Here is a 24119-nt window from a genome sequence, read left to right on the forward strand (position 1 = left end):
CGCGGAGCTCGAAGCGCTTCCGACGAAAGGATTTCGTTATAAAGAGAGCTACGTACACTGACTGCAACGCGTATCCAATTTCTCTGCTTTCACTTGTTGGAACCGAACTGCACCCACGCGTAACGGGACAGACAGCGAGTGGTTACATGGTTATGGTTAGGCTTAGGCCCTGTCTCAGTTCTCTCTCGCGTGTTTTCGTGGCGGTTTCGCCCCCCCCCCCCCTCTCTCTCTACTTGCGTGTACGCGTAGCGCCACGTCCGCTCCTCCGACAGCGCGCGAAGGGACGCGGCTCCGGCCGCACACGGGGCAGAGTCGCGCTACGTGACTGGGGACCAGAGAGAGCCAGATGAAAACGAAGAGGGAAAAATAACGAAGCATGCCATACATACACAGGGGAAGAAATTTTCACAAAGAAACGAAAGCGCACGCGGCGCGCGGACAGCAGCCACACACACACGCACGCACACGCAAGCGTGCGCAGCAGCGCGCTGGCGACGCCGCCGCCCACCCCGGCGCCCGCCTGGCTGAGTGCACGGCGGCCTTGGTGGCCTTGCGGTCGAAGCGGGCCCGGCCCGCACGGCAGGCACGCACGCATACAACACACGGGGCGGGGATCCAGATGGAGAAGAAAAAAGCAACCACGACGGCAGCCAGCACAGGTGGGCAGAGGAGACGCGACGCGGTCGATGAACAGTGTCTAGACACGGCTCGGCCGCCGCCGGCGTTCATAGAAGGGAGACGCGGGAGGGAAGCGAGAAGAAAAATCGGAGCGCGCTTGATCGGCGGTCGAACGGGACCGCATAGCGGGCCGAGAGTCGGCTGCCGCCGCCATAGGGCGCGAGATGCTTCGTATTGTGCTTGTTCGTACATGTGGATAGGGCACACGAGGAACGGGTGCACGTCCCCTTTAAGCATGCTTCACTGTAGCGACGTTGAAACGAAGGTACCGACGTTAAACGAAAGTAATCAAAGAGAACTGAAATAAGCGAGAGAAAGAAAGAAAGAGGATATGAGAAACAGGGAGCTTTATTTTTTTGTATTGTTTTATTGGTCGGTGTCCTTTTTCACCTTTTATCAGGGAGGTCAACCAGACGAATGTCTGGTTTGCCACCCAACACTGAAGATAAGAAAGAGACAAGGAGAGAGATAGTGGACACTATGCGCACGACTGAAAATGCGCACAAGGACTATAAACGGTCACTCAACGGGGTTGTTTTTTTTTTTTTTTTTTTTTTTTTTGCCGACGCCGGATTTGGCCACGGTCCTAGTACTTTTGAAGCAGAAAACGGTCGGCAGTGCGGCCGGTCTCCCTCCAGAATCGAAACAAAAATGACAAAAATCAACACTGTGGGAAATGACGAGTCCATATCCATATTAAATAATAATAATAATAATAATAATAATAATAATAATAATAATAATAATAATAATAATACAGGCAATTTTCGATTTCAGCAACGAACACGAGAAAGTTTTATGACAGACAATGAACAGCGTGCGGGACATGCCAGACCATAAGGTGAGTTACTCTGGAGATGATTTCCTGGACGTCCCTGAACAAGGTGCATTAAACTGCCTAAAGTGGCCTACCGCGGTTACTCAGCGGTTATAACGTTCTTCTGCCGAATGTGTGATCGTGGTTTCGAATCCCGGCCACAGCGGCTGCGCTGGCATTGGAAGGTTGAAAGGAAAAGCGCTAGTGTACACCCGTGAGCAAAAGTATAGGGACCAGGGATTGCACGATCAAGCTGATTGCTTCCTTTGCCAATGAATATAACTTCAAAAACAGCACTGCACTCCAAGGTTGGCATTGCGAAATTTCCAGCGCACACGTCAATTCCAGTTTATGCATGTTAACTACGAAGAAATTCCATTCTTTCGGCGACCCCGTGGTCCGTACACGTTTGCTCACGGGTGCACGTTGAATCGCGCGTACACGTTAAAGAAACCAACGTAATCAAACACTAATCCGAAAAACCCGCGCTTCAGCGAGTCATAGCGAGTGTGCTGGTTTGAAATGGTACACCAGTGCGCCCACAACAAACAATCCGGCGACCAATTAATAAATCGTCAATTAATCAATAAATAAAACAAAATTCCGTGTAGCGACAAAGCTCTATAGAACACGCCTGTAGAGCTACTCACCGAGGCCTTTGTCGGACTTGTGCACGGTCTCGGCCCGTTGGGAATTATTTAGCGCCAAACCACTCTATAGCACCGCACCGGTCATCAGGGCATCGGACTGGACAATTAGGCTCCGCTCGCAGCTACGGCACCCGCCGAATGAACGTGATACGGCGGCTTCCGCGCGAAACTTGCGCAACGGTAATGTTTTCGTCAGGGAAGGCGTGCCTACAGCGTGCCACGTTTTCGTAGGGCATGAAGGCATCCGACCATCTCTTGCGCCTCCCTACGATGGCCCTTTCGAGGTACCGAAGCGGACAGAAAAAAAAAAAAAGAAACAACGTTACCATCGACCTCAACGGACGTGCAGAAGTCGTGGCGATACAAGGTGTCGAATAAGCGTATACCTGGCGACCTCGCCAATCACTATCCGCTTTGAACGACTTTACAACCACTGAAACGACGGATCTACCAATCTACCCGATCGCCCGGCATCTAAGGCTGTTTCTTGGGCACTGCTGCATCACGTGCTCTTCTTCTAGAAGGAGGGCAGCCCTCTAGCGGCCATCGTCATCTTCCTCGGCCGCCTTTCATATATGGCGCGCTCCGGCGCACGTGTCTCGTGCCTCATGCTGCGAGCTTAGAAGAAAACTGGAATAATAATAATAATAATAATAATAATAATAATAATAATAATAATAATAATAATAATAATAATAATAATAAAAGAAGTGCTTCGGCGCCTGCCATCAGTCCGAACGGTTCTCAGGTGTTTCGCACGCTGACTCATACATTGTTGTAGTGGACCTAACCTCGGTCCCTGTAGTAGCAATGGACGAAACGTGTATTATATACACATTTGCTATCTTGTACCCAGAAGATAAGCGAACGGCCTTGCCTTGCCGCCAGACCTCTCCTCGCCTATCGCATGCAGCAAAAGTGGATATTTACCAGAAACTGGGTTTGCTATGTGGCTTGTCGGCGTCCAGGAACAGGCTATAGTCGTTCATTTACCACGTGCGGTTTCCTATCAACCGTTGTAAGATATCAAATCGAGAAGGAAACCGCACGAAACTCGGGACGTGGCAAAACTTCCGTGCAGAATTCCAGCAAAAGTGGAGTTACAAGCGGTGAGCCTTTTCGTAAGTTGAAGAGGTTAGAATAACGCATCTTCATTATATTAAGTTATTCATTATACAGTAAACTCTCAGTTGTACGAACGTCAGTTTATCGGATATTTCAGAATAACGAACTTTTTAAAAATCCCCGGCAGTTTTCTTATAGATTATATGCAAAAATGTTTCACTTAAACGAATTTCGGAACGGTCAATATTTCAGTTTAACGAACTCGCTCAGAGGACCAAGGCTTGCACTGCACTGCACTGCAGGCGCAACCGATGCCCGCCCTCATCAAACCACCGTTTATAAAGCGGTGCATCAAACCACCTTTCCAGCGGCAATGTAACGTCGCTGGCGCTACAGCGCCCCTGGGGCAAAGCGGCGGCGCGGAAAACGAACGGCAACGAGGCATGGCCTCCGTGATTGCGCGCACAAAACGAGCAAGCATGTAATCTCGGAGGCCATGAACAAAGTAACATCGCTGGCGCTTACAACGCCGCCGGAGCAAAGCGGCGATCTGCCACACCACAAATCACGTGGTGTGTTTTTTCCGACCGGCTAGTCCGGGGCATGGTCGTCATCTCTTTCTTTCCAGTCTCGTCGGTTCCGCGTGTGCACACAAACGACCCACGTGGTGTGTTTTTGATTGATATGTACAAATTCCATTTCACACAATTCTAACACTCTGGATGCCATGTCTGTTGCTCCATGATTGCACTTCAAACTTTTGACTCTGTATGCCATGTCTTATGTTGGTCTAGTGAATATTCGGTTTAGTGAACTTTCAGTTAAGTGAACTATTTCCTTCGGTGCCTTGAAGTTCACTCAAGTGAGAGTTCACTGTATTCATAACTTAATGCTTCCTTACATTAGTGTTCAATTTCGTTATGTTAGAGTGCTTATTGCGACGCACTTTATCGTACGTGCTATCACCCTCAACAGTCGCATGCATGAGCTGCGGCCCACGTGGCACTGAACACCACGCTTATATTGTCCTTCGTGCTTGTCCCATTATAGAAAACTCCTGCGAGGGCGCTTATCCTGCACTGATATCAGGAACGGACAGCCCACGCCTATACGATGACCATACGCTGCCCTTAGGATCGGCACGCCCCTGGAGTGTGTCCCCTATTTAATGCTATGCATTGAAGTGAAACAAGAAGATAATGCAAGGCACACTCACCGAAAGGCGACGAGCAGGCATCCGCCATCGACTGAAAGCTGTAAGGAGGCGGCGGCGACGATTCTGTGAAAGGCAGCAGCGGGAACGGATTCAGAATCACGTTTGACAGGCGGTATCGCGCAACGCTGGAACTATAGAGCTACACAGCTTCGCGTTCTCGCGTAACTCCCGCAATTAGATGAACGCGCGCAGTTACAAAAAAAAAAAAAAAAAAGATAAAGAAAACAATACGTACTCAGGTCTGTCCCTTTCCCCCTCAAAAAAAGAAACAAACAATACGCAGTCGTGCCATGGCTCGCGCCTGACTCGTGACCCCACGGTCGAATCGACTCATTCGTATAGGGTTGTGCAAATACCAGTTTTTGAGACCTAATCGAATCTAATCGAATATTTTTCTAATAGTTTGCGAATAATGTGCATCTGTGTCACCTTTAATATCAAAGAATTTTAACATCTTGGTATTAACAACAATAGAAAGTTTCCGTCATTACAGTGCACATTCTAAAACATGCTTTATTAAAGACACAAATCCATCATTAGGAACGACTAATCAGGTCGTTAGCAAACTCGGGGCTCCTAGGAGAATACGCGGTCATGCATTAGCAGCTCGTAAAAGTAACCTCGAGGACAAATTAATATCCCTATACCATCGCGACCAAACGTGCATGTCGTCTGCGGCGAGGACATAGTGTAGAGAGAGAGAGAGAGAGAGAGAGAGAGAGAGAGAGAGAGAGAGAGAGAGAGAGATTCTTCCGTTCGAATTGTCGCCGCAGATGGTGACATTAACGTATAAAGTATGCTGCCATGCAAGGTGTTCCGATTTAATCCGATGAAAGGACACAGTTGCTTCCTTTACGGGAAACAGGTGATGCAAGCTATAAATAGCACCGAACAATACCCACTGCCGAATGCCGTGTCTCAACATTTTATTGCTAGTGATCGTGCTTAAGCGGAAAGGTCTGGCTGAAGGTTGGACGAAAGTTATTGCATTCGATGTTTGATCGTGTACAGCTGACGACGTCAAGTATTCGAAAAATATTGGTATTTTCAATTAGTGACTATTCGATTCGAGGACCGAATCGAATAGGGCAATATTCGAATCGTTATCTGAATGTTTCAAATATTCGCACACCCGTACCCGCTTAAGACGAGTGCCACAGGCAAACGAGTTGACTCGACCGCGGGGTTCAAGCATCAAGTGAGCGTCCTGCACAACGTCATCGGTTCAACCCTGGTGCGTCGCACCGCAGTCTACAGTGTTATGTTTTTCTTTTACTTTGAACGCTCTCTTAAAAAAAAAAAAGACGCCCCCAAAGGCTCCGCAAATGACCTCACTACATAATAATTATGTGCGCAGGCGGACATCATTCGCAAGAAATGCCACAGGAATAAATTAAGTAATTTAACTGCGCTAATGAACTTCTCAGTTAACCTTTAGAGTACATGTTGAAATTATAAATTCGCAGGGAACGGAAATAAATTTCTAGCTCCATGATTGAACTCCGTGATTACACTGTTGAACACGGTCATGCAAGCCGAAATTATTGACTTACAAATTATTTGTTCAATTTACCGGATCACGCACGCAGCACTGCAAAGCACAGCTCGCGGTGCAACCTTCCTGTGACGTAGCAGGGCGGCATAACAAATTGAAGCTGGGTTAAATACGGCGCGTTAAAGCGGTTCGGTCCGCCTCGCCCCTGCTGCTGAAGTTAACTATATGCATCCAGAGAGAGAGAGAGAGAGAGAGAGAGAGAGAAAGAGAGAGAGAGAGATTTCATCTCGGCCCCCCTCTGTCCGGGGCTACCGGGCGTATATTATAAGAGGCAAGTGCGATGTCAGCTTAATTATTGCGCCGCCCTGCTACGTTACAGGAGGGTTGCACCACGAGCTGTGTGCTTCAAAGTGCTGCGCGCGTAATCAGGTAAATTCAACAAATAACTTGAGGCTAGCTATTTCGGTTTACACGGCCGTTTTGAAATGCTGAAACACGGAACTTGACCTTTATGTAACAACTTGCTTCAGCTTTCCTGCACGAAAATGAGCCGCAAGAGTTGTAAATAGGAACTAGACCTCTATTACGATTTCCTTCGACTTTCCGACATAAACACGTGCCGAAAATATTGAAACTAAGTAGTTTATTAATACAATTAGTGCAATTAGCGAAGCGATTCCTCTGCTCTTTCTTGCAAATGATGTGCGTCTCGGTACATAAATTATCTGTAGTGACGTGATTCGTGTAGGTGTCGTGAACTTCTTGTAATGTGTCCGAAAAAAAAAAAACATTGAATACACAACGGCTGATGCTTCCGGCACACTCACCAATGGGTAGGTAGCTCTCCTCCAAGGTCTGCAGGCTGTACGGTGGCGGTGGAGACTCTGCGACAAGAGAAGAGAGGTGGCACTCAGCTATACTGGCTCTAGCGAGGCGAAAGCTCAATGTTATACACGGTAACACCGTTCACACAAGTTTAAAGTCGCTGTTCCCAGTGAACAGCGAACACTGTGACATATGCAAATCTATTTGGTACGTGGAAAAGCGCGCTACTAAAGAATGCGCCAGAATGTTATGCATACGATGAAGAAAACCCCGGTTGCAGCGCGGGGAAAGACGTAAAACAAGCCAAGAAATCGAGGTAGCTATTCACCACTGGACTTACCGCTGGAATGAGCACGTAGCAAATATCCAAACTGTTTTCGAAGTGAAGCCTGCATTAATTCTGCTAAATTTTTAACAGAAAATAGCAAATTTTGGTTACATGCAGAGAGAGAGGAAGAGAGAGTGAGAAGACTAATTTTTCAAATTAGTTTTCATCGCCAACATAGACGCTCTCTTCATTTGCGTCCACAAGCGACTGCGTCCTCCCATACCGGAGCGAGATGATCGCGTGACGAATACGTCACGGTCCCCGCCTTCTTTTTTATTCCTCTCTCGCGCGTGAGTCGCGTTTGTCTCGTTTATGCACAGCGGACGATCTTGCGCGCCTGCACAAAAACGCCCTATAGGCGGCATCATAAGTCAGTGCCACAATCACGAGCACCGAGGCAGACGCGAAAGAAGGAAAGAGTATGATCGCGGTTCTGGAACACGGTACCGCGACCGTACGACGCGGGAACAAGCTGACGAAAGGGAAGTACATATCTCTTTTGCTACGGTACGAAGTGAAACAAGGACACGTAGACATTCGGTTTGTACGTCTTGTTATTTCTCTTCGACTTTAATTCGTCTGTTAAAGCAACATATTAAGCAAATAACTGATGTTGCCTAGAATAATTCTCGCAGTCACATGTCACTGTGAGTGACGTCACAACACTGCCATGTGCGTAGACGCACTTGCGCGCTTGTCGTCGATTCTTCGGCTGGAAGCGCAGCACCCGGGAGGAAGAGGGGAAAATGCGACGTTAGGTTTGAAATTTACCGTAGAGATTCATGTAAGGGCCGCACCCGTGTAACGGCCGCGCCCCTCAATTTGGCAGCCCAAAAATTTCGAAAAGAAACAAAATTCCGTGAAATAAAGTTCCGTCGAAGAAGCAATCGCGTTCGCTGCCCCGAATGCCGCCCGTGCGCATGGCGGAATTTTCGCGCGCTGCGTACTTCGGCGTGCGGCTACTATACTGCGCGTTGACCTCTGACGCAATGGTACATCCGGGGATGTGGCGTGTGCAGTAATCGCCGGCTGCGCCGGCACCACTTTGACCAAAAGGTTCAGTCGTGTGTAAGGGCCGCGCACCTCGTCGAAATTGTGAGAAAAAAAAGAAAGTGCAGCCCATAGGCATGTAATACTTAGCAGACACGATCGTTTGCGCGCATTGTTAGCACTGCACTTGTCAGCTCAAAATGGCCAGATCTGGCGAGAAGACAAGTGTCCCAAAAGATAGTGCGCGGCAAGAATCTTAACAAGGAGACAAGTTTTCCATGTGAAACACGTCAAATGCGCCAAGTTTTTTCTAAATGCCACCGTTTAGACGAAGCACAAGAATAAGGATGCAGAATATTGCGCGCGCTGTTGTGTGTGTCCCTTATAATTTTGTGCTTCGTCCAAACGCTTGTCTTTCAACAGGTGACCCATATGCTACACCAACCGGTCAAAGTTTCTACCTTGCTGAAACGTTAAATGTCGTATCAAATGTCTCGTGGGGCAGAGGATTTACTTACAAAATAAAGGGGACGGGGGGGGGGGGGAGAGGGGTGGAAAGGTGTACGTGTGTTGTTTGTAAAATGTTGAAGAAAGGGAGTAAAAAAAGTCTTCCGTCTCTTTAATTTCATAATGACGTGTTTCTGTGTTCCTTGTCGCTGTTTTATTCTTTGTGATATGTCATCTTGTTCTTCCTTTCCTTTTATTTGCTTCCCTTCTCCCTATCTTCAATCTCTATGCTCTCAGTTTTTATACTCCACTTGCTGAAGAGTATAGGCAAGCGTCGTGCCCCTTCGGGTGCCAATCGCCAGCCTGCTTCTTCCCTTCTTTGCCCCTCTGTCCATTGTACACGTTAAGAATGCACACGTTAAGAATGAGCGTTAAGAATGCATAGTTCCCCGTACCCAATCGGTCATGCTCGATGAAAACTTTGCGAGCGTTGGGAGGCGCGACACGTATGAAAACGAGTAGGTCACGTGACACCGCCGACACGAGGAGAGGCAGCGCCAGGAAACATGACCGCGGGAAACTCCTCCACGCAGAGAGAAGGCAGGGAACAGGGAAAAAAAAAATACTGATAATAAAGTATGCGAAAAGAAACGAACTGATGGGCGAACGAGGTGCTGAATAACCGCAATTCGACGCTTTCTCTATGCACTGGCTGGGAGCGCGCGAGCGATAAGTAAAACCGATTGCGGCAGTTATCACACAACATGCCGCTTAAAGGACATATTTTTGAAGTTGCGTGCAGCAACACTACCACACGCGTCTGACGCGTTACAAAAAAAAAAAATAATAATAGCACTTAGCAAGTATAAAGGTCACAAGAAATGCACAGTGTTTTAATTTGATACTAAAGTTGATTTCGAAAAGCCGGAGCGGCTTCAACGACCTTCTCGTGACGCTTGTGATACGGAGCAAAAATTCGTTGACGTGTAGTACTAAGGATCGGTATGATGTTGCTCATAACAAACAAAAAAAAAAACGATAATAATGTGTGCCGCGCGCATGTTTCCCCGAGTCAGAGCGATCGCAGGAACGGTGCGTACCAATGTACAATGACGTCATGACTCACGGGGCACTCACTTTCTGGATAACGAAATCGAAAACGGTTCCTTGCAAAAACTGATTAGTCAATTGTTTGCGGCGCTCTAACGCTTGCAAGAATATTTTTCTATAAGGTCTTGTACAATCACTGAGTGAGGTAAAAAAAAAAAGAAAGAAAGGCAAATCGGAAACGTAATCAGTACGCAAGCAGAGATATCATTCGATTGTAAATTCTTGAATCTATATCACCGTTTGGTTCGCCGCCGACTGCGACTCCAGCATTCGCTGCAGCTAACGCGAGCACAATGCGCAGCCTGGTTACTCGCTACGAGATGTTAACGGTCGGTGCTAGTGAAAGAGAGGAAGAAACCATAAAGCACTTGCGTTCAACATCTTAGGCTCACCACAGTAATTACACAGCAACGCAGCACGAGAACTTATGTAATACCCTGAAAGGGGTCCTTGCAGGGACAATAAATAATGATGATGATGGTGATGAACACTTATTGGCTTAAGAAAGCTTCGCACATGAAACACGTGGTATATTCGCTTTGTCGCACAGCGGCGCGTCATCTACCGTTCGAACGCTGGCTAGTGAGAGGGACATGTACATCCGTTCACGGCGGTTAACCTACGGCTGTGGCGTGGGACGTTTACTAATTCCCGCCCGCAACCCATCAGCTCTGATATAAGCTCACACGACTGGATTCGACAAGACGGCAGGAACGCGAGTTCGCTCAGAATAGCGCACGCAGCGAGAAAGAGTCGCACGAACTCGCGTGCCTGAAAGCTGCAACTGGACTCCACCACTGGACAGAAGACAGGACGAGTAAGGACAGCCACCTCCTCCTTTTCTTTTTTTTTTTTTTTTCCGACACAACGGCCAACCCATACCAACCCATTGCGGTGCCCGTGGACCGAAACGCCTGCTCGTGAAAGCCCTTTCCTCCTGCGACCGGCCGCCGACGCAGGCGAGCGAGGACGAGGCCCCTGGGAGAGCGGCTGCCGGACACGCCGCGAGACGACGAGGGAGGTACGCCGGCGCCGCGACGTCGGCCGGCTGCCAAAGCAGCGCCAACGGCCGCTGCTCCGAAGTGGACGAGGGGGAGGAAGCAGCGGCGTCGGCTATCTTCGACGGCAGCAGAGAGAGAGCCGGCGGCGACCATCGAAGAAGAACCAGAAATATCCGCCGCTGCAACCCGGGGGGGGGGGGGGAGGCGTGAACCTCCCTCCCTACTATTCCTCTCGCCTTCCGTCAGCTCCGGAACGACGCCGGAGGCGGTCTGACAACGACTCCGGAGACGAGCGAAGTCGAGCCCGTCGCTCGGGCAGCATCCAGCGAGCAACCCCCCCCCCCTCGCTTTTTTTTTCCCCCCACTCTCTCTTTTTTCTTTTCCCCGGCATCGACCGACGGACGTTCAAACGAGACGCGCGCGCGACGTTTCCGCTCCGGCGTCCGTCGTTCCCTTTATCCGTTCCGTGCAGCACGGGGACATGAGAAGCAAAGGCGAAACGCGAGAGGCAGCGCCGACGTTTCCTGACAAATGGACACGCTGCCGAACGAGGTCCAGGAACGAACGCTTTCGGTATGATGAGCAGCAGCAACAACAAAATCACGCACGCGCCCCGGTGGAGACAGCGGCGCGCGAAAATTCAGGTTTCAGGCTCTCTTTCTTCTTGATATCATTCCGCACTGACGGAACTGTAAACGCATGCAGAAGTGATGTGTAATCGTGTTACGTATCAATGGGATTTTGCTAGGGTGGGTCAATTCTCGTCACTACCGCCCATTCTCTGCCATGATGGCGGAATGCCATGTCCCACACAACGGGCACCACCGTACGTAGCTGTTAGTGGCTGCAGTTTGCGCATGACAGAGGATAGTCTGTTAGAAAATGGATCGCCAAATTAGGGAAAGCGAGTGACGAGAAAGCTTTCCCCCTTCCCCCACGTACATGCTATTTTTTTGTTCTTGCTGAATGGCCGGTAATAACAATGAATAAAACCTCGCACAGGCCATGGCCGTGCGAGAGATACTGGACCGTACAGCACAGGGTGTTAACAAACAAACAAGAATGTTTTAAAGATGTAATTGTTTGCAAAAACCCAGGTCAGCCAATGGCGATGTCACTGGCCAACACAGCCCATAGTTCTTACGGACGAAAAGCTTTGCTCAGTCGGGCTACGTGAAGCGTTACGCCATGTTACCTCGTCATAGGCGGAAGTGATCGCACATTTAAAATCGAGCTGTGTTACTACTGCACCCATTGTACAAGGCAGCCAGAACGCTCGACACACAATTGAAGAGAGAACGAGAGAATTGACGTCACAGGCGTAAAAAGCGGTGTAGAGGGAAAGGGCGCGATTCCATTCAGGCGTTGATAAGCGGCGGGCAAGGACGCAGTTCGGCCCCTTGAGCAAACGCATGGCGACACTGCGGCCCGACACGCCATCAGCCCGCGGCTCGCCTATTTACCGCACCGCTTATCAGACGCCGCCGCCGCACTTGGAGGGAGGGGGGTCTCTACTCCTGCCTCGCGACACTCGAGTGCACAAAACACTGCGCTATCTCCACGACCGAGATGAGCCTGCCCACTCGACGGGCCTTACACACACACACACGCACGCACGCACACCGGGGCACTATACGCGACAGCGGCGAAACACGCTCGTTGAAGCAGTGCTCGTCACCAGGGGAGGCGCCTCTTTCCGCAAAGCTAGGGAGCCTATGCTCTCTAGGCACAGCAAGGCAAGATGTCGTATGAATGCAACCTACTAAGTCAGACCGATCGAGGCCCCCTAGTACGTAAAATGTGCAACGTTCCCGCCGACACTTTCATCTGCTGTCAAAGTGTTCATTTGCAGGGAAGCTTAGCAACGTGATCAGTTCATATCCCAAACACAATCTTAAGCGCTAAAAAAAAAAAAAAAAAAAAAAAAAAAAAAAGGGAAGACGCAGGACCAGAACGAGTAGTAGTAGCGCACAGTACCCGACGTTAGAAGAGTCTGATATGGATTGCTTTTGGAATTTGTGTACACAAACTTTTTTGAAGCAAGAACTCCTCCTGAATATGGCATCTTGCGTTGCAACAAGAGGGTGGCCCAGTTACCATTGAATTTCTTTTCTGCGTGTGTGTGTGTGTGTGTGTGTGTGTGGTTTCTTTGTGTAGTGGCGCCCTACCCCATCTTTACACACTCTTTAAAGAACAGAATTCGTAAACCATGACGCGTACTTCGTAACATCGTAGAACGAGCACTAATTCGTAAACTATAGGCAAAAAATTCGGGCGAGTTGGTATAGGGTCTTCGTTCTACTGACTCATGCTATCCGACGCTTCCCTGCCATCCCTCGCTTCTCTTCTCCAGTTCCTAGTCATAAGCACCGGCTAAACGGCCTGCCCACCGCGCCACAAATGTGGTCATTGAGCAAAGAAAGAAAAAAAAGAAAGGAACCGCGCCGTCGCGAGATTAGAACGCGGGCTCCCTTTTATCTCGGCTCACCGTGGCACCTGAGAAGCACACACGCACGCACGCGCGCGCGAGCGCAAGTCGTTCTCTTTTGTCGCATAACAGCTTTACGGCCCACAGAGGGGACGAGGGAAAAGATCTCGCCGGCAGGAATAGCTCCCCTCTGTCTCCCCGCTGCTCAACGCTCGCCGGCACACCAACGGCTACAGCTGCCGCTGCTTGCAGCATCGGGATCTGGCAGAATGACCTAGTTTCATTACTACGGGGCTTAATTGCGCGCGCGAGACAGAATTAGGCACTTAGACATAGATAAGCTGGTAGAAAAGCTTTCAAATGAGTTACGACCACGTCACACACGGCATGCGCGACGCTCGCGCCAGAGGCGCCGCTTCGGGAATCTGTAAAGCTGTAAACTCGAGTTCACCGACACAAGACAGAATGACGAGAAAAGGAGCGGGTCCCATAAACGCGCTTACAGCTGCGCTAACGTCGCAGCGCCAACACTACATCAGCTCGTCCAGCTAAAGCGCACGACGGTCTTCGCGTTGTTTTTGTTCTTAACGGCAGGCAACAACTATAACACAACGGCAAACACTCCTGCTGGTTACGGATCACGGCAAAAGCACCATATATGTGGCGCGTCGGCGGCTCGGAAACCGGTATTTCGGTGCTCCACTATTTGCTACTTCACCATTCTGAACTCTCCACCAGAACATCTCCGAAGGTCGGGTAGCAGAGAGTTTGGGTTATGCATACCCTGCGTCCTGCCGGGTGCGCCACCTCCAACCTCTGGTCGTCAGTAGGTCCGAGCGACACACCGACACGGTCGAACTCTCGGACCCGATACATCGCCCTCCTGCCATGGGCATTGCACAAGGTTAGCTCACTGTTGCAATTTTCTTCTCCCTCGCACACCAGAGGCGTCAACGTCACCTTAAACGCTTCTTCGCGAGCCACTCATCGGAGCTTAGGCGCTCGTCAACCATCTTCACCGCAACCGCGGCCACCTTTGGTCTCCAAAAGCTTGCTGGCTAGCTCACGTTTATGCGGTGTCGTGTAAGGGGGAGGCTGAGGTGAAGAAGAGACACATACTTCTGGCGCCGCATGCGTAAGCATTCTAGGGCTACTTCCCTCAGAAACCTGCCCGTGTGTCCGTCTACCTGTCGTCCTATGGAGGCATATATGAGAATTCCTCATTACTGTGTGTGACTACCGAGATTTATGGTTACGACTTTACATAGTGAGTATTGTTTCGTTTGGCGTATTAACTGAAGAGCGGAGGCCTGCGTGACTGTGGTTCCGATGCGAAACAGCATTTCACCGAGTGAACGTGGACACTGTAGTGCTGATTAGTACCAGAAGGTGCGTCTTTCAGTGACGGGCTGCGGCGGGGGAAAGAGACGACCGAGGGTTTCCCCATAACTGCAGCAAGAGACGCCAGGAGCTGGAGCGGCTTTACCTTCTGGCGAGCTTTCGCCGTTGACATCTTCCAGCCCCGTCGTCAGAAAAACACTGGGTATGGTATGCTTGCTTACCCCTTTCCGCATGTGCTTTGTAAGTAAGTTTGCCTCTCTTATGTACATAAACCCCCTTGTTCATTCATCCAACCTCTCGACTCGTACGCATCACAAAGAAGCAACCCTCGTCGAGAAGGGACGGACGACGGCGTGGGCCCGCCTCCGCGCGACGACCCGGTAGCGTAGGCTAGGGCGGAGACCCTCAGCGTGATACCAGACTCGAAGGCTCCTTTGACATATATAGGTAAAACAGAGAACTTCTACTGGCGTTCTAGGCAGTCCAAGAGGTCTTCCTTGAGCTGTGCGAGTATATCTTGTGCCGAGAGGAGCTGTCGGACACCAAAGATTTTGTGAGGCATGAGTCCCGAGCCTTCGAGGTACGAGGCGAGGCGATCGTGAAACATGTGTTCCTAGGAGCTTTCCAGTGCAGGAAATGAGAGATGGGCCGTAGGTTGCCGATTTGTAGTGGTTTGTTGGGTTTTGGTATCATAGTGACTTCTGCGTGCTTCTATACTGCTGGGAGTTCGCCTTTTTCCCAGCAGTCATTCATGCAGTCGAGGAGTCCATTAAACCTTGTCTGGGAGGTTTCGTAAGTTCCTGTCGGCCACCTTGTCATTTCCTGGCCATGTGTTACGGGTGCCCACAACGCAAGAAAAACAATCAAGATGCAGCTTCAGAACCGCTACAAGCCATCGAAGAAGCGTGCGAGGCAATGTTAACGGCACAGAGCCTGGAGGACCAGAAAAGTCTGCTGGACCAGGCCAGCGACGCGGCATTAGCCAACGGCTTTCTTCAATCAGAGAGACGCCCATATAGGCCGAAGAAAGAACACTTTCGCGCGGTTTGGTCCAATAAACGTTTATTGCGCCTCCTCTCTCTTCTCTCGGAATCGGTACGCGCCTCTGACACGGCCCCTCGCGAGGGGAGACGCGAGGGTGGCGTCCAAATCGAAATACCTAGTTGATTAATATAACTACCTCATTTATTTATGTAGTTGCCTAATTGAAAGGCGTGCCTCGAAAGTTGGGGAGGTACGCGGAGTCAAGTTGTGTGTCCACTTAAAAAAACTCCTTCACACTGACATGAGAACAAAAGTGGGGACCCTTCCAATGTGTGAAAATGTTGCGCAACCCACACTGTCCCGCCGGTACCAATGGCCCACCCTGCGGTCTAGCTGGCACGCGCTCATCATGTCCCCTGAATGGGAGGCGAAATGTCCCGAGTAAGTTGCGCTTATGGTCGCTATCGTAAAAAAAATGTGCACATGCACTAGATTAAATACTCCCTCTTTACATTTTTTCTCCTCGCTCAACACTTACTCATATCCTCCTAAATCGTTCTTCTCGGCAACCACTGCACTGATCTTGATTAGGTCCGTGGCATTAAAATAATAAAAACTTGTAACGGTAGCAAGCAGTTTATGTATTAAGGCCGTTATGTTTTTCCAACAAGAATTAAACTAAAAAAAAGAACTCACGTGCGTTTTCAACTCTAACGCAGTTACAAATAATTATATCACATTTCTGTAAACACGCCCTATTAAGAGATCCAAAGAGGGCAAAGTTCACGTAATATAAATCGCTCCATATATACCACTAATTTCTGAGAAGGGCTTCGACAAAAAAATCTCGCAAACAGCGTATAGCACTTTCACGCAAGTTCCGAATTCATGTCAGATTTGTTCCCTTCAGATGCCCCAACAATATGCAGTTTACAAAACTGCGATATCTGTCTTTGGCGAGGAGTTGCGAATTTGCAAACTTCGTGGTTCAGTCTTTCTTGAAACTTACCAATTCCCGGAAATCTTAAAAAATATATATATATTCAGGCGCTAAATTGATATCCTCCTTCCGAGAGCCACCTGTACTTAACTTTCTCTCTGTAATGCAACGAATTTAATTCAAACGTGTCGTAATTGCATTTTCCCCCTCCAATAACAAGTAATAGCCTTTTTTTTTTTTTTGGCACAATGGGGCGTGCAGTGCAGCTCGCGCCTATACGCCGTGTTGCGTTTCGCCTGCGACACGTGGTTTTGCCGGCGCGACTGCGGCGGGGCGGCGGACATTTTGGCCCGATCGTCGTCGCCGCAACACTCATCGCCAGGTGTTTCCAGGCGCGACTGCGGCGATGCGACCGCCTAGGGATCATCCTCGCATTCCAGTCATTGTGCCCGAAACAGGCGATGCCAAAGCAGGGATCTCATTCCAGTTATTGGGCCCGAAACAGGCGATGCCAAAGCAGGGATCTCGTTCCAGTCATTGTGCCCGAAACAGGCGATGCCAAAGCAGGGATCTCATTCCAGTTATTGGGCCCGAAACAGGCGATGCCAAAGCAGGGATCTCGTTCCAGTCATTATGCCCGAAACAGGCGATGCCAAAGCAGGGACCATCTTCTCATTACAGTCATTGTGTCCGACCGGCAGCGCCACGACAGGGTGCTACGAGATCGTGCTCGACATGGTGCTACGGCATCGCTACGACAGTGTGCGTCACCATTAGCCCATTGTACATTCACGTGCTCGTCTTTTGAGGGGTTCCTTCTTGCCCTCAACTGCGAGAGTATAAAAACAGCTGCCCCCGGACGCCAAAAGGAGGGCTCCGATTTCTTCTGTTGAGTGAAGTGCTCTCCCGTCTCTCTACTTCGGTCAAACCTGACCGCCAACTCTTTGCGATGTTAAAATAAACAAGTTGTTTCGTTGTTACCAGTCGACTCATGCTTTGCCGGGACCTTCGGATGCTTCCAGTTGTACCCCAGGCCGCCAGGCCAACGCTACCCTTGGGGCTTGCGACCCAGGTACAACCACGGGCGTCAGCGCCGAGTTCCCAACGGATCGTACCAGCAGTCCCGATCAAAACATCTGGTTGGCAGCGGTGAGATCGCCTCCGACTTCAAACAACTGTCTGCCTGCGGTGAGATCGCCACAACGGAGGCCAGCAGCGAAGAGATGCAGTTGACGGTATGCTGAGCAGCTCAACGACGATCCGGGAGCAGTGCAACGAGCCCTGTGTGACGACTGGTTGCCTGCAGCGGAACGACTGCGCGGAATTCCTGCCTGCGAGGTTTGGTGAGTGCGGGACTTTCTTCTTCTGAGCTTTGCCAGGCTTTTTGTTAGTGTCAGAAACAGAGCTGGTAATTGTGGTTGTCGTTGCTGCCGGGTTAGTTTGCGGCAAGACAATAGTAAGCAGTAGAGAAAGCAGCATTCAGAGCAGCCATGGATTTGAAGTCGTTGCGCAAACCGAAATTGTTGGAGCTTGCAAGAGAGTTGGGTCTGGATGTCTCAGACAAACTAAGAAAACCTGAACTGCTAAAGGCTATTCTTGAGTTAGAGGCTGAGGATGACGAGCTGTCGGAATGCCTTGAGACTATTGAAGAGAGGGAGACTGCAAAAAGACAGGAGCGCGAACTTAAAGAACAAAAAGAGAAAGAAAAAGAAGAGCGTGACCATCAACACGCTTTGGAAATGAAGCGTCTCGAGATAGAGATGGAACGCGCTCGTAATGGAAGTCAGGCACACGGTGCAGGAGAACGCGTATTGTTCAAAATGACTGACCTAATGCGGCCGTTTAAGCTTGGAGAGGACATTGGTTTGTTCCTGGTTAACTTTGAGCGAACGTGCGAGAAGCAGGGGTTCTCTCGGGAAACGTGGCCACAGCGCTTGCTCACTTTGTTACCCGGCGAGGCGGCCGACGTAGTCGCTCGTTTGGATAGAGAGGAAGCAGAGGATTTCGACAAAGTAAAATCGAGTCTGCTAAAAAAGTACCGGCTGTCTGCGGAGGCGTTCCGTCGGAAGTTTCGGGAAAATGAGAAAGGCAGAAGTGAGTCATATACAGAGTTTGCGTATAGGCTTATGTCGAACATGCAGGAGTGGCTCAAAGAAGAAAAAGCGTTTGGTGACCACGATAAAGTTCTGCAGTGTTTCGGGCTAGAACAGTTTTATAGTCGGTTACCTGAGAACGTGCGATACTGGGTCTTGGATAGGCCAGACGTTTGTACGGTGGCTAAAGCCGCTGAGCTAGCCGAGGAGTTTGTGACGCGTCGAGCTCGCGGAGCTAAGGACGGTCAAAAGGGTGAATTTGGCTCGAAGTTTGAGAGGCCAAAGTTCACACCCATGAGATTAAAGGGGGACACGCGTAGTGCGGATGCGAGCGAAAGCAGTCCGACCAAACGTAATGAGACGGCGGCAGCCAAACGCAGAAAGCGGTTCGAGATGAGGCGAGCGCGCTTGTGTTATACGTGCCAGAAGCCGGGTCACTTTTCGGCGCAGTGTCCAGAAACGACACCAAAAGTTGTGTTTTTTTCAATAGGCAGCACTGACGAGAACATGAAGCTTCTCGAGCCTTACATGCGAGACCTCCTCGTGAACGGGAAAGAGTGCCGGGTGCTTCGCGATTCCGCAGCTACGATGGATGTAGTTCACCCGTCTTACGTAGAACCCCATATGTTCACGGGCGAGTGCGCGTGGATCAAGCAAGCCGTGGAAGCTCATAGCGTGTGTCTGCCAGTAGCAAAGGTGCTTATTGAAGGACCTTTCGGAGCGCTGGAGACGGAGGCGGCAGTGTCATCTATGCTGCCACCCCAGTACCCGTACCTATTTTCAAACAGGTCCGATCACCTCCTGCGCGAGAAGGGGCTTTTGTTTGGTGAAGCTAGTGTTCAGGCCTTAACCAGGTCGAAGGTTCGGGAGCTCGCTGCAAAGGCGGTAGTTGCGGGGCCGACGTTATCAAACAACGAAAAAGGGTCAGAGGCGCAGCAAGCTGATATTCCGAGCACGCCCGAACTGAATAAACTTGAGTCTGTAACGTTAAAGGCGCCAGATACTGGAGAGGAAATGCCCGACACGGGAAAGTTAGAAGAGCTATCTACTGATTTGCTCATCGCGCCTACGTCAGACGGACTTGATAGGTTGCTAAAAGTCAGCCGGTCGGCTTTGATAGCCGAGCAAAAAAAGGATGGCAGCCTGGAAAACATTCGCTGCAATGTCAAGGAAGGTATCGCCAGGAAAAATGCGCGTTTTGTGGAAAGAGGTGGAGTCCTGTACCGGAAGTATCTAGACCGCCGAGGAGTGGAGTTCGATCAGCTGATCGTGCCTCAATGCTATCGTCAGGATCTGTTGCGCTTGTCGCATGGGGGTTCGTGGTCCGGACACCTAGGAGTTAAGAAAACTAAGGACCGTCTCTTGCAAGAGTACTATTGGCCAGGGTGTTTTCGGGACGCAGACCATTTCATGAGGACATGTGACACTTGTCAGCGGGTGGGCAAACCAGGGGAGAAATCAAGGGCGCCGTTGAAATTGGTACCTATCATAACGGAGCCTTTTAGACGGCTCGTTATTGATACAGTGGGACCTCTGCCGGTAACAGCCACGGGGTACAGACACATTTTGACTGTGATCTGCCCAGCGACAAAGTTCCCTGAAGCAGTGCCGCTTAAAGAACTCAGCTCAGTTGAGATAGTTAATGCACTACTGTCCATATTTGCGCGAGTTGGTTTTCCTGCAGAAATTCAATCAGATCAGGGCACAGTGTTTACTAGCGCTTTGACGACAACTTTTCTCGAAAGGTGTGGGGTAAAGCTGCTACACAGCTCAGTGTACCACCCACAGTCGAATTCCGTTGAGAAGCTCCACTCCGTCATGAAGCGCGTGTTGAGAGCGTTGTGTTTTGAACATCGAACTGACTGGGAGCTGTGTCTGCCTGGGGTGATGTTTGCTTTACGGACCGCGCCGCATGCAGCTACGGGGTTTTCGCCAGCTGAACTGGTGTACGGTCGCTCGCTTCGATCTCCGCTTCGCATGCTTCGAGAATCGTGGGAAGGTAGGGGCGACGACCCAGTCGTGGTGGAGTACGTGCTTAAGCTCCTCGAACGCTTAAGAAGGGCACAGGAGTTGTCAGGTGAAGCAATGACAAAGGCCCAGCAGAGGGCCAAGGTTTATTATGATCGGACAGCCAGGGCCCGTCGTTTTGAGGTTGGCGATGAGGTCATGATATTGCGCACATCGCTAAACAACAAACTAGACGTGCAGTGGGAGGGCCCAGCACGAATTGTTCAGAAACTGTCGGACGTTAACTACGTGGTAAGTCTGCCAGGAAAGCGGAAAGCACAGCAAGTTTACCACTGTAATCTGCTCAAACCTTATAGACAAAGGGAAGCAGTGGTGTGCATGATGGTAAACGTTCCTGAAGAGCTTCCGGTCGAGCTTCCGGGACTAGGCTCAGTGACGAACAGGGAAGACACCGGTCAAGTCATTAGTGACCTTATCAGTAAAGCACCGCTGTCGCCCGAGCAGAAAACCGAACTACACCAGCTATTACAAGAGTTTCAAGGTCTGTTCTCTGAGAGGCCTGGTAGGACTTCTGTACTTACTCATGATATAGAACTTACCTCCACAGAGCCAGTACGATCCAAGGCGTATCGGGTGTCACCCCGCCAGAGCGATATTATGGAGGCTGAGGTAAAGAAAATGCTACAGCTCGGTGTTATTGAGGCAGGTGAGAGTGATTATACCTCCCCTTTGATTTTAGTTGAGGTACCGGGCAAGGAACCTCGTCCTTGCGTCGACTACCGCAGGCTTAATTCCATCACTAAGGATCAAATTTATCCGATCCCTAACATCGAGGAGCGCCTTGAGAAAGTTAGTAGCGCTCAGTTTATTTCCACCCTAGATCTTGTCAGGGGTTATTGGCAGGTTCCACTTACAGAAGAGGCTAGTAGGTATGCGGCGTTCATTTCACCAATGGGAACATTCCGTCCTAAAGTGTTGAGTTTTGGTTTGAAGAACGCGCCATACTGTTTTTCAAGCCTCATGGATAAAGTGTTGCGGGGACAGCAAGAATTCGCTTTACCGTATCTAGACGACGTAGCGATATTCTCCGCATCCTGGTCTGAGCATATGACACACTTGCGGGCAGTGCTAACCCGCCTGCGCGAAGCAGGCTTGACAGTCAAGGCTCCTATGTGCCAGTTAGCACAGGCCGAGGTTGTCTACCTCGGTCACGTGATTGGTCAGGGTCGTCGCCGCCCCTCTGAAATAAAAGTGGCCGCTGTGCGAGACTTTCCGCAACCGCGCACAAAGACCGATATTCGGTCGTTCTTGGGTGTCGCCGGCTACTATCAGAGGTACATCCCTAGGTACTCTGATATCGCGGCTCCCCTGACGGATGCTCTAAGAAAGACAGAGCCTCAAACAGTCGTCTGGGACGAGACCAAGGAAAGAGCTTTTAGCGCCCTAAAGAGTGCCCTAACAAGCCAGCCTGTGCTACGATCGCCAGACTATACAAAAGGGTTCATTGTTCAGTGCGATGCTAGTGAGCGAGGCATGGGCGTTGTACTGTGCCAACGGGAAAATGGAGAAGTAGAACACCCCGTCCTGTATGCTAGTCGTAAGCTGACCAGTCGTGAGCAGGCGTATAGCGCCACCGAGAAAGAGTGTGCATGTCTCGTGTGGGCCGTTCAGAAATTGTCATGCTATCTAGCCGGCTCGAGGTTTATCATTGAGACGGATCACTGCCCTCTCCAATGGCTGCAGACCATCTCTCCCAAAAATGGCCGCCTCCTGCGCTGGAGCCTCGCTTTACAACAATATTCCTTTGAGGTGCGTTACAAAAAGGGGAGTCTCAACGGTAACGCCGATGGCTTAAGTCGAAGCCCCTAACGTAGGAATCAGCCTCAAAATTGTTTGTTACTGATGTTTTTCTTCCTGAGGCCGGATTTTTTTTTAACATATTGCTTTTGTTTAGTGTTTCAAAGTGATGATATGCTTTCTAGTGCAATTTTTCAATTTGTGGACGCGTTCTGAGTGATGCTAGACTACTGTAAGGAACTAGGCAGTGGTATAAAAAGGGGAAAGAGCCTGGCAGGGCTTAGTGAGGGTTGTGCCGTGCTTGCTGACTGAGCGGTTGAGTTTCAGCGTAGTTCTAACGCTTGCCGGGAACGAGAACAAAAATGTGAACTCTCCCGAAGTCACTTTGCAGTGTCCCGTGCGAACCTGAACAAGAGAACGAGGCCTTCTCTGTGCGCTGCGCTCAAGAAACGTCGAGGGACGCCCGACTTCGATTATGAGCATCATCGAGCGACATCCCTCCGGACAGCGGATGCAGTCCCCTGTCCATCGGGATCTCCTTCCCCCGGCGGGGCGGTCTGTTGCGTTTCGCCTGCGACACGTGGTTTTGCCGGCGCGACTGCGGCGGGGCGGCGGACATTTTGGCCCGATCGTCGTCGCCGCAACACTCATCGCCAGGTGTTTCCAGGCGCGACTGCGGCGATGCGACCGCCTAGGGATCATCCTCGCATTCCAGTCATTGTGCCCGAAACAGGCGATGCCAAAGCAGGGATCTCATTCCAGTTATTGGGCCCGAAACAGGCGATGCCAAAGCAGGGATCTCGTTCCAGTCATTGTGCCCGAAACAGGCGATGCCAAAGCAGGGATCTCATTCCAGTTATTGGGCCCGAAACAGGCGATGCCAAAGCAGGGATCTCGTTCCAGTCATTATGCCCGAAACAGGCGATGCCAAAGCAGGGACCATCTTCTCATTACAGTCATTGTGTCCGACCGGCAGCGCCACGACAGGGTGCTACGAGATCGTGCTCGACATGGTGCTACGGCATCGCTACGACAGTGTGCGTCACCATTAGCCCATTGTACATTCACGTGCTCGTCTTTTGAGGGGTTCCTTCTTGCCCTCAACTGCGAGAGTATAAAAACAGCTGCCCCCGGACGCCAAAAGGAGGGCTCCGATTTCTTCTGTTGAGTGAAGTGCTCTCCCGTCTCTCTACTTCGGTCAAACCTGACCGCCAACTCTTTGCGATGTTAAAATAAACAAGTTGTTTCGTTGTTACCAGTCGACTCATGCTTTGCCGGGACCTTCGGATGCTTCCAGTTGTACCCCAGGCCGCCAGGCCAACGCTACCCTTGGGGCTTGCGACCCAGGTACAACCACGGGCGTCAGCGCCGAGTTCCCAACGGATCGTACCAGCAGTCCGGATCCAAACAGCCGGCATCAAAGTCGCGATCAAAGTCTCGATGAGAGCGCTACCACCGAAGCCGGACGTTGACTCTTTGATCGTGGCCATCGTTGTGCGCCAGTGCCAAGAGGAAAGACCGTTCAGTGTCGCTTGCATCTTGCACCGCGCGGTCGAGGACCAACAGGTGAGGAGAAGGAGCACGTGGTGTATAGAAAACGCTAGACGACGGACGCGCGCACGGAAATCCCGGCCGGGCAATGGAGCTCGCGACTTCGTCTTCAGGCGCGCTGCTTCCGGCGTGGGAACAATCCTCATGGCGCGAGCAACACAAGGCGGCGGCCACCGTAGCGCGCATCACGCCACTGGCGGCAACGGCGACCGGATGACGACGGCGCCGACGGAAACGGGAGGCGACCGGCGTTGCTCGTCCTGGCCGGTGAAGTTTCGTTTGCTACGCTCCCAGCTCACTCGGTCAGTGCAAATGCTGCGGAAGACGGCCACGTGGCCAATCGCTGACCCAGTTCTCAATCGCTACGAGCAACAACCGATAGTGCTAGGCTGATC

The 24119-nt window shown here is 50.6% G+C and overlaps 1 protein-coding gene across 1 annotated transcript in view; it reads right to left on the reverse strand.

Annotated features, from left to right (window-relative positions):
• The window catches only part of LOC142582708 (mothers against decapentaplegic homolog 6-like), a 112014-nt gene that overhangs the window by 40054 nt on the left and 47841 nt on the right, over positions 1-24119 (reverse strand). The window contains exons 2-3 of the mRNA XM_075692672.1: positions 6749-6805; positions 4427-4489 (exon numbers count right to left, since the gene is read on the reverse strand). Coding sequence (XP_075548787.1) covers positions 4427-4489; positions 6749-6805 — 120 coding nt within the window. The remainder of the gene's footprint in view (positions 1-4426; positions 4490-6748; positions 6806-24119) is intronic.

The sequence above is a fragment of the Dermacentor variabilis genome, chromosome 5, assembly GCF_050947875.1.
Source record: "Dermacentor variabilis isolate Ectoservices chromosome 5, ASM5094787v1, whole genome shotgun sequence".
In the NCBI taxonomy this organism is placed as follows: Eukaryota; Metazoa; Arthropoda; class Arachnida; order Ixodida; family Ixodidae; genus Dermacentor; species Dermacentor variabilis.